The sequence below is a fragment of the Pleurodeles waltl genome, chromosome 9, assembly GCF_031143425.1.
Source record: "Pleurodeles waltl isolate 20211129_DDA chromosome 9, aPleWal1.hap1.20221129, whole genome shotgun sequence".
Lineage (NCBI taxonomy): Eukaryota > Metazoa > Chordata > Amphibia > Caudata > Salamandridae > Pleurodeles > Pleurodeles waltl.
In genome coordinates, this window is record NC_090448.1 from 139,243,078 (window position 1) to 139,254,540 (window position 11,463).

Here is an 11,463-nt window from a genome sequence, read left to right on the forward strand (position 1 = left end):
AAGACATGACAAGCACAGTCCCTGTCTTCCATAGCCGCCAGGTGCAGCAGGTGCAGTCTTCAACAGTGCAGCCTCTCTTTGTTGGTTCCTCAGTGCAGCAGGGCAGTCCTCCTTCCAATTTGATTGAGATATGAAGTCTGGGTGCTATGAGTGCCTCTCTTGTGCCCCAAAAATGCCCTCAGGGCAGGATTCTGTTGGTAGTGGTGAATTGCAGATGGTCCGGGAAGAACTTACTCCCGGCTCTGATTCAACAACCACTGTTGCACGGTTGAAATACCATCACCAATCTCACCTACTGAGGTCGACTGTGTTTTGGGCTTGGCGAAGAGTGTAGTAGACAGAATCATTCAATAGCATATCAGTGACATTATACCATTAACAACAGTGAACACCATAAAAAATGTAACACTAAATCAAACTCCGAACCAAATAAAGTTTCAAAGCTTTATTATAATCCCCAAATCAATGTCACGTAAATGGTGTACAAAATTGAGTTATAAACTTACATGAAAACCATAGGCTGACTGAAACATTTGAAAAGACTAAACCTACTAAAGATCAATACTGTTAGACACTCCAAAAGAATAATATAGATTAGCAACAGTAGAATATGTGCATGATTATTAACATTCAAAGCAGATGATGGTAACATCAGTAAATCATACAAATACAATTTAACATTCAATTTCATATTTCAAAGCTGGGCCATTCTTAACACTAATAAGAAATGGGACTAGCATGTGAGGGAAACACATGCAGACAAAAGCAAAAATAAAAGAAATTGGGAAAACATCTAACTAGGGCAACTCACAAAAAATATGCTGGCGTAAGTCACTAACTAAAATAAACAAGAAATCACATTTCGTTATACCTCTCCTCATGGGACAGCAGACAGGAACAGCTCATCAGGCAGGACGGTCACTTTCTTCTGGTGTCAGTTGACAGCAGCATCAGGACAGTGCAGAACACGAGCTGGACATAGGACAGAATCAGCAGTTCAGAAGTAGTTGGACTTATTAGAACTGAACCACATAACAGAATAGGGCAGGTAAAACTATTATGTGGAAACTCATCAGGAAACTCAGAGAAGAGAATATGACAGCAGACTTAAGACATGCGTGGACAGAGTTCTGGACAGTTTCAAGGCCTAAGGAAATCTCTAAGACCTTTTTTTAGGACAGGCTGACTTTGATTTCAAACTAAGTAAAGTATGCACAATTCATTTATTGGTCCTTCAGGTGGGTGTATTTCGGATGTCAGATTCAGCATCCAATCACTGCAGATGGCACCACAAAAGTCTGATACTTTTAAGAATCTTCTCAGCAAAAGTGCATTGTTAGCTGGTGACTTCACATGTGAATAGCAAAATATTACATTCTCTGGTTATTTGTTACTTGAGATCCTTTCTCACTGCACACAATAAACAGGTCAGAGGGGACGAAATAAACAAGTGATTTTCCATTACAGCAGCAAAATGAATTTCTTAGCCCTAGTCAAGTCAAAGAAACCTTAACACATAATAACACATTAATAAACCTATTTCGCACCTAACAGTTCATATATGGAAAGCAAATATTTAATTGCAAACTTTTTTCAGAATATGTTAGAACAAATTTAAACATGCATTTGTTTTCTCTGTACACACATAATTGATATTAATGTAATCCATTTATTCAAATATAAGTTTGATTAATTCATATTAATTTTAACACTTCAGTGATTAATCTTCAATTTAATAACACATTCTTAACGTTAGCTCATTTTAGTACTTTCATTTAATAAAAATACCAAAATGTCATGTTAAAATGTGGTACACAATACGAAGGGAGGCCACATGGATTACAATAATACAAATGTGCACATTTTACAACTCATGTTATTTTCTCTGTTAGGCTTTTAAATGTAAGTTAATTCATCAACTTATGCTAATTAATATGTAACTAATTTATTAATAAAATTTTATCTCTCTCAGTAGCAAATGGGCTACTAGGTTTCCTACCAACTGGTGACCACTTCTTGTGGAGTGTGGCATATGGCTATCCCAGGATGCACTATTCTGCCCACTCCCAAGTTGGCAAGACCCCTCTTACTGTGATAAGATCTCCGTAGTGCACTCCTGATGTGTGGCTACATCTGACATTCAAAGCAGGCTACTCCTTTGAAGCCTGCATTTTGGGGATAACACCTAGGTGGCCTTCTGCAGGAGGGAGGTAACACCCCCCTGTTCCACAAATCTTCATTGTGCTTTTTCCTAAGAGATACTGGTATGTCTGTCCCGGAGGGCAGAAACCTGTCTCGTGCAAAAGGCTCCATGTTTGTTCGAGAAGGAACAGGAGTTTTAAAGGCAACAAGGTGGCAGCTTTGTAAAAGCTGCACACTGCAACAAGTTCCATTAATTTCGACTTGAGATGCAAGTCTGGCTTAATGTAATGAGTTGTTTGCTACCTTGGAGTGCCACTTTGGTCGCACTGTTCAGGAGTTAGCACAGCTGGGGTGTCAGCATGTAATCCTGTACTCGCCAATTAGGAAACCAAGGCCCAGATTTATACTTTTTGATTCAAAACTGCCTTTGTCTAGTTTTGTGTCAAAAAGTACAGCGCCGGCTTGCACCATTCCAGGATGGCAACAAGGCGCCATATTAATGGAATGGCACAATCCGGCGCAAAAGGTGGACTAGCGTAAAACAAATTGATGTTAGCCAGGTGGGGATTTGCACCAAAGAATGACGTTAGGCTGGTTAGAGTAAAAAAAATGGCTCTAACCAGCCTAGCGTAATTTATTGACGCACAACCATCCATACCACTTGACTTCTGTCTTAGAAAAGTCAGGAGTCATGTCCACCACCCTAATGGCCTGCACAGGGGTCCCCTGGGCATGGCCATTGCACCCAGTGCTAGGTAGGTGGGCCTATTGCAGGGCCCCCAATGTCACTTTGAAAACAAAATACTTACCTGGGATGGGGTCCCCCATCCTGTGGTGTCACTCTTGTGTGGGTGGGGATGTTCCTGGGGCTTGAGGAGGGCAGCTTTGGGCTCTTTCCATGGTGTCTGACCTTGGAAAAGTGTCCACAGGTCCCCTTTTGCCTGCCCTGACCCGGTTCTTCTTTCTGAAGCTCCCCATGACCTCTGCCCTTTTTATTCCAGTTTGGTACCAAGGTCCATGTTCAACATAAGATTATCTTTCATACCCTTTTGTCCCTCTAGTGCTGGGCTGTGTGGTTCATCATTTCCTGCATCCGTTTCTTCACCTCTTTAAAGTGAGTGATTTGTTTCTTCATCTTCTTGAGGACCTTCTTGGGTTCTTTCAACCTCTTGAAGTGTCAGGGTCTATGCCCTCACACGTTATTGATATGATCTCTGCCATAACCCTTTCCTTAAGTCACAGGTTCTTTAGATGTCATAAGTGCAAGGATATGTTCCTCTGACTCGTTCCCACACCAGGGTACTCCTCTGAATCTCCCTTTTAATGTTAGAGCCTGTTTTTTTGGCACTGCAAAAATATTCTCTTTCCATTCACAATCCTTAATTAGTGGCATATTACTCTCTCGATCCTAGACCAATATTCATCTTAAAGGTCTCTAGTCACTCCCTGCTCCAAACCGCTGCCAGAATATTTACTACCTGATTTTTCTGGCATTAATAGAAATAGCTTAAGCCACTCCCCCTTTATAGAGCTTGCTTGAGTCAGGGCATGCAAGATATTGGGTTGGGAGTCAGAGCCCGCCCTTGGCTTCATTGCCACTCATTTCTTGCTTCTCTTTGGTCAGTGGCTGCTGGCTTTACTTACACTTCATGTGTGTCTCCCTTCCCTGGAGCACTCTCCACGTGCTACCTTGCTCAATTTCTTTCCACTGCTCACGCATTTGGAGATACTTTTTTTCTTCTAGTTGCAGCACTCCATAAGAGTATATGTGCGCAGACCATCCCAATAGCGCTTTATATGAACCCCGGATCATATTACTCAAGGTCAGACTCATTTTTTTCCTATTGTTTTTGTTGTGGCGCAAGGGACTTGTAAATATACCCCCCAAGTGTTTTGTTTATGGTGATGGGACAGCAGAGCAGCAGGCATCTGCACTCTGTTGCATGCTCTCCCATCCTTCGAGATGCCTCCTGCAGCTTAAAAAAAAAAGTGCAGTGATGCGGCCAGCCTGATGGTGTTTTAATTTTTTTTTTACTTTTTATGGGAAGACTTCCAGTCACCCTGCACATGCTGCTGTACAGCTTGGCTAAAAGACACTGATACACCAATATCTCTGGCATAGGCAAGGTATATTGGCTTTGCTGAATCCTTGTTTTATTAGACCATATCCATTTTATCCTTTTACTGCCACAGTCTGTTGTCTCATATTCCTGTAGAGCTGGTCCAATCATTTTAATTAAGCAGTAATGGTGCCAGGATCTATGGTCCTAGCTCCTTCGAATATCTGTTCTACTCTCTTTAGTAATAGTGGCAAGTTTTTTTTGCTCACCTGCAATATCTAGCAGGTAAAGCAGGGATGCAGGACTGTTCACCAACCTGCCTAGACTTGCAGGGACTAATACATGTGAAGCAATTTACTGCCAGAACCTCAGAAAGAAAGGTTCCAATTATTTGTGGCCACCTGCTGTTGCTTGGGCCATTAATGGAGGGAGCAGAATATGAACTGCCCCATCATTGTAACTGGACCAATCTCTAGCACGCCCGCTTTGTATTTGAACATTTAATGGCACAGTGACTAAATGTTGCTCTAAACAGAGAACGTATCTGGACATTCTGAGGTACAGACATATTTTCAAATGTTGATCCTTTTCTGTGACAACTCTGGGGAGTTACCAGATATTACAACCATAAAAATACTGGATTGAAAAGTCTTAGCATTTTGTAATTTGTGCAAACAAGAGGGAACGTGGGACGTTAGATGTAGAAAAGTCAAAAATATCTCCCATATGCAAAATCAATAGGTCACTTGTACATTGCAATTTATATAAATAGCCTTTCTATGTATGTATGTCTGGTTGAGTGAGTAAGAAAATGTGTACAGCATATAAAATGTACTCACACAAATCAAAGATTACTTTTGATAGATAAAAATGAGGAGCAATTGGGTCAAAATCAGATGAGCCCAATGGCTGCCAAAAACATTACGATATTATACATGGGACAATGTTACTTTGCATATTATTCATTGTGATATTTTAAATTTTTGACATATGTCTAATTGTGAAAGTTTAATTTGTGTTCGAAATAATTCTCCTGTTTGTGTTTTGCAGGATTTTCAAAACGAACGTAGTAAGCAGCAGACTACAAACTTCTTCTTTGAATGCCTACTATCTAAATATTGCTACTGCGCCATTAATGAACTACTTATAGAAACACTAAACAGTGAAATAAAAGTTAATTACTTATGGTTATGGTGTTCTATGTTAGCTGGTGGAATCCACTCAGGAATTGAGTTTAACGTCATTATTTTGTGTATATATTCAGTATATTTGATGAGAACTGATCTCACTGTAGCATCCTGTGAACAGCAACAGACACAAGGCAACAACAATAATATAAAACAATCATTGGCTACACCAGTAGGTCTGGTGATGGCCACCAGCTTTTTGGCTTTCATAATTCTTGATTTGTTCTGTCATGATTTTTGCAGGATATTATTACTGGGGAAGTTGCCAGGCCCTCCTCAATCTTAAAAAAAAGCCAAAAACATTGGCTAAAAGCAAAAAAATGTTGGGGTCTCTAGAAAGCACACATTACCGTAGTAGTCCCAGACACGAAGAGAACTACCTTCTATGTTGTGTTAAAATCATTTATTATACCGCACATATCACCCCGGGAGGGGTATCTCAGCACTTCAAGGCCAGCGGGAGGGATAGCAACGTTAAATATAGAGTAGTCTTAAGCATTTTCTTAAAACAGAGATGGTCCGTACAGGTTCGGATTTCATTTGGAAGTTTGTTATAGTAGACTAAGGTAGGAGAAGGCTCTACCTCTTCCTTTGGATTTTATTTACACAAGGGATCATGAGGAGTGCTTTATCACTAGATCTTGGAAGCCTCGCCGGGCAGTAAGGTGTGAGCTTCTGGGCGAGGTAGGTGGGGCCTGATCCCATGAGGGCTTTATGGGTAAGGCAGCAAGTTTTAAATATTGTTCTTTTTCTAATTGTCAACCAATGTAATGATTTGAGATGGGATAATGAAGCTGAACCAGATGGTTGGTTGCATATAAGCCGGTGACCCTATTTTGAACTACTTGAAGTTTTGCAAGTAGGTTGTCGTTAGCAGAGGGTAACAAGGCATTGCATTAATCTAACCAACTACTTATGAGCCCTTGAACTAAGGTTTTCCTGGCTGATAGAGGTAGAAACAGGAGGGCTCTCTTTAACATTCACAGAGTGTGGAAGCAAGTACCCATCATATAAGAGACCTGCTCATTCATAGTTAGCTTGTGATCCAGTCGAACACCTAAACTTTTCACTACCTGTTGGGGAATGGGTACTGAGCCCAGTTCGACTGGCCACCAGTCATCTGCCCACAACTGTTGTGTTTTTCCACACATCATTATTTCAGTTTTAGCTGCATTCAGTTTAAGGCAGTTGAGAGACATCCAAGCAGCGATAGTTTTCATACTGAATACGAGGCACTGCTTGGTGATAGCTGGATCTTTGTTAAAGGAGATAGCCAGGTGTGTGTCATCTGTGTAGGTATGGATCTCCAAGCCATATGTTAAAACAATTTTTGATAGGGGGCAGCATAAATACTGAAAAGGGTGGAACTTAAACAGGAAGCCTGTGACACTCCCTTGTCAAGCCTCTTAGATGATGATTTAAAATAACCTAATGAGATTGTTTGTGTTCTGTTACTTAGATAGTCTTTAAAAAATTTTAAGGCCATCCCTTGGATGCCACAGTCCTGCAGTCTCTGTAGCACCTTCGGATGTGACACCGTGTCAAGGTTTGCATAGCAGGGGAAGAAGAGAGATGAGCCTGTAGTTGGATAAATCATCTGCCGGGAGATGGACCTTTTTTTTTATGGGCCTTACTAGTGCTTCTTTCCAGGTCAGTGGAAGAGTCCCTGTGGTGATCGATTCAATAAAGAACATATAGCGGGAGCCAAAGGTTCTGCGAGTAGAGCCATTATTCTTCGGGGGCAGACATTTGTAGGAGAGCCCAACTTCCCTTTTTTGAGGATATTAGCGATTTGCTCAGGAATAAACAATGTAAAATTAGGTGAACCCCCAAGGTTTGTGTAGGGGGTGCTGAAGGAGGGTCAGAGTATTCTTGATTGATTGGATTTAAAAAAATATCATAAATATATTGTATTTTCAGGTCATAGTAATCTGCTAAAGAGTCACATAGATATTATGATTCGGGGAAGTCAGAATTGCAGGCCCATGGGTAGGTAAATTCTTTCAAAGCTTTGTATAGTGCCTTGGATGAGATTCTTGATAGATTGATTTGTTGCAAAATTGAGGTTTTGCAAGCTAGTTTGATGTTTCCGTGATAGACATTGAGGGCAGATTTACATATTGTTTTATCAGAACGATCCTTGAGCACCAACGCTGTTCTAATTTTTTACAATGGGCTTTTTCTGTGCGTAGCTCTGTGGAATACCATGTTGCAGGAATCCTAAGCCTAGACGTAGGATTGCTTCGTGATGCGGCAAGATAGTCAAAAGCTGTGATTAAGGCTTTATTAAATTCTTCAAGGACTTCATTGGGGCCTGAGACAGGCTCAGGTAAAGAGAACTTAAACTCTTTGGAAAAGGACTCTACATTGATTTTATGCCAGGTTTAACTTTAAATGGTGGTGTTCAATTTGTCACAGCTCTGTGTCATAGTGTAATAGTTGTATGAAAAGTGACCAGATAATGGTCTGTCCAGACTAGAGGTAAGTGAGGAAACCAGAAAAGGTCAGAGGGGCAGGTAAATATGAGTTCAAACGTATAACCAGCTACATGGGTAGGGCTGTATGTTTTCAGCTGAAGCCCTGAAGTATGAAGGTCTGAAAGAAGTTGAGCAACCTCAGCATCAGAGATTTTGTTGCTGTGATAATTAAAGTCTCCAAGCAAAATAAATTGTTGGGAAGTGAGAACATGGGAAGCGATGCATTCAATTAGCTTAAGAGGAAAATCAGTTTTAGAGCCCGGGAGTCTGTATAGTAGCACTCTTTTCCAGGAGAACTTCAGGGGGAAGACAATTCTAAAAATAGAGATCTCAGCCCAGTTAGCAATTTGTTTGTCTATTAATATGACCTTTACTGAGTCTTTGTAGACAATGACTATACCACCACCAATTTTGCCCTCCCTGTCTCTCCTTAAAATGTAATAGTTGTCTGGAATAGCCAAGTTTATGGCTGATTAGGCCCAAGGGCACATCCAGGTTTCAGTAAAGAAAGCAATTTCTGTGGCATTTGAGGAAAACAAGTCCCAAATTTCCACAGAGTGTTTGGGTAAAGATCTTATATTACATAAAAGACTATTTATATTGATGGAGGTGTGTGAATTATTTAAGGTACTGTTATCTAAGAAGGTTTAGCGTTTGATTAAACAGGAGTACTGACATTTTCTGGCTGGGTACTCATGTGAGAGGGGTTAAGCAAATCATTGCTGCAGGAGTAATTGCATGTTAGGCAAGCTACTGGGATCTCAAGAAAGGGAAGAAAGTGATTTGAATAGTGAGGCTTTGTGGTGCTTACTGGATTTAGGGAAATATTTAGACAACCAATTTCTAGTAGCTCCTCTGTAGAACAAACAATTCTTTTGGGGAGACTAACATTGGAAAAAGGGGTGGGGGTGTTGACTCCTGGTGAGTGCAGCACTGGCACACCCGCTGTGCATGTCCGCTGCACATCTACACTAGCATGGTGGATTTATGCAAGGAATGGGGTCAGATGCTAGACTGCCTACTCCACCAAGAGGGGAAAAAAAATGGAGGAGCACAGAAAGTGGGAAAGAAGAAAGTGCTTTCTCCGCTCAATCAGGATCACCTTCAGCAGATCGGAAAGCACAGGGAAGGTTCAAAATAGAGTGCAATATAAATGTAGCAATCACAGTAAAAGCAACAGGATTTAAATAAATTTGTGAGTCCCTGAGCACAACAGATTAAATACTAGTGCAATCACAATGTCCCTTCACACGCGGTTTAAAAGTATAGTTGCGGAGTATCTGATCACCACTCACCTAATGTATGTGGGTGTACTCCTTGTGAAAGGGCAGTCTGTCTTAACGGTCAGTGAAGTCATCAAATGGTGAATTGGGCTCCCCCATGATGCATGCTGGAGTAGTTGGAATTAAAACGTGAAATGACGCAACAACAGACTAATGGAGTGTGGCTGAAAACCCCTAAAAAGTAACAATGTTATACACATAGTTTTAGTAAAATGAAAAAGTTTTGGCTAACACAAGACCTTAAAAAAAAAGAATCATTCTGGCATTTGCTGCCAGCCTCTTGACTTTGCCAATGCTTTTTTTGTAATATTATAGATAGATAGATAGATAGATAGATAGATAGATAGATAGATAGATAGATAGATAGATAGATAGATAATTTCACAGTTGACAGATGATTTTTCCTTAATCAGCAGCATTACAGTTTATAGGCCAGCAACTATGACCTGGACAACCCACAACATTGTACATTTCAGCATACTCATCCTGCAGCACCACGGACCTACCACCACTGGGAACACCCTTGGTAACTGGAAAGCATCACTGAAGAGGAGTGTGCTACAGCTCACTCCACACACTGGCCTAAGCACACAAGCAACTTGCCAAAATCCATCAAGAACCTCAACAGCTGGCTCACAACTGGAGAAAAAATCAACACACCAGAGATAAAGAAATCTTCAAATAAGCACTAAGTAGGTACCACCAACAGATATGAAACACCAGCTCTTGCAGATTGCATTAATGCTGGCACCCCAACAGCAGCAAGGAAATCTTTGCCATCATCAAAGATTTTACTGTGTCTCCTGCTACCTCCAGCAACATCACCCCCTCAAAAGCCCTCTGAAACAAGCTCTCGGAATTCTTCTTTAACAAAATCACCTTCATATACTGCAACTTTAATTATTGACTGGACCCTATCACATTCCCAACTCAACTTCCAAGTTTCCATCATGGCAGAAGAATGAATCATGACCTTGTTGCCCACTTTCACCACCATCAAAATCTCTGCTACCATGAAGACCATCTACTCGGGGGCCCAGTCTGACCCTTGCCCCCACCATACCTTCACCATAGGATTCCTATCAATCAGCAAAGAATTAACACCCATCCTCCATGTCTCCATCGACTCAACCTCATTTCCGGGCACCTGGAAACTTGCCACTATCATGCCCTGAAGAAACAATCTACTGACAGAACCACTTCCAACTAAAGACCCATCTTCTTCTTACCATACCTGGCAAAGGTCTTAGGGAAAATAATTATTTGATGCCTCACTGACCACCTCAGCAATCTCCACCTCTTCGATGCCATGCAGTATGGATTCAGGTCCAACCACAGCACAGAAACAGTATTTATTGTATTATCTTGACAGAGGAAACACCGAAGCCTTCATCGTCCCAAAAATCTGTGCATAGTCTCACACCCCATACTTATCAGGCGCCTGAACCAGATATGCATTCAAGCATGCACTCTACTCGGACCTACTCCTTCTTTACAGACAGAACACAAACATAGCCTGGCACTTTACTCCTTGGAAATCCCACAAACTAATTTTTGGAAGGTGTTAAGGTTCACAGCTCAGCCCCACCCTCTTCAGCACATACATGATACTTCTGGCCAATGTCATCCACACACAAGTAATCAATATCTTCTCCTGTGCCGATGACATCCAACCCATTCAGTCAAGGCCCCCCCCCAACAGAAGAATCAAGTTAAATGTGCATGATTGAAGAAGCTAACTGAATGAAAGCCAACTGTCTCACTACCAACAAGACAGAAGTAATGATCAATGATCTTCAGCAAGAACACCTCACCATGGGAATCCAACTGGTGGACTGGCTAAATTCGGACCCACACATAGCACCCAAACCATAAACCTTGGATTAATCATCAACAGCAAACTGAACATCACTTTACAATTCAACAACATCACTGCATCCTGCTTCCACACACTGAAGATGCTGAGGAAGATCTCCCAAGCAACACTAGAAAAATTATCACTCATGTCCTAGCCATCAGCAAGTTGGACTACGGGAGACCATCTATGCCGTGATCACCAAGCAACTCATTAGAGGCCTACAAACCATTTAGTACTCAAAAGTCAGACTCTTCCTCAACCTTCCACACAGAACTCACATCATACTGCACCTCAGGGAACTCCCCTGGCTCCTGATACACAATCAAGTCAATTTCAAAGTTCTGACACCCACATTCAAGGCACTACACAACTTAGGCCTACCTATATGAACAGTCATATCTCCTTCCTACAACCACATAGACAGCTCTGCTCCTCAGGATTCCTACTCCCAAACAT

The 11,463-nt window shown here is 41.3% G+C and overlaps 1 protein-coding gene across 6 annotated transcripts in view; it reads left to right on the forward strand.

The window, feature by feature from the left end:
- LOC138259028 (transmembrane protein 40-like) overlaps nt 1–5,389 on the forward strand; it is a 181,386-nt gene extending 175,997 nt beyond the window's left edge. For all 6 annotated transcript variants that reach the window (XM_069206431.1, XM_069206429.1, XM_069206433.1 and 3 more), the window contains one exon: nt 5,253–5,389. In XM_069206431.1, coding sequence (XP_069062532.1) covers nt 5,253–5,272 — 20 coding nt within the window. In that variant the 3' untranslated portion in view covers nt 5,273–5,389. The remainder of the gene's footprint in view (nt 1–5,252) is intronic.
- The last annotated feature ends 6,074 nt before the right edge of the window (nt 5,390–11,463 follow it).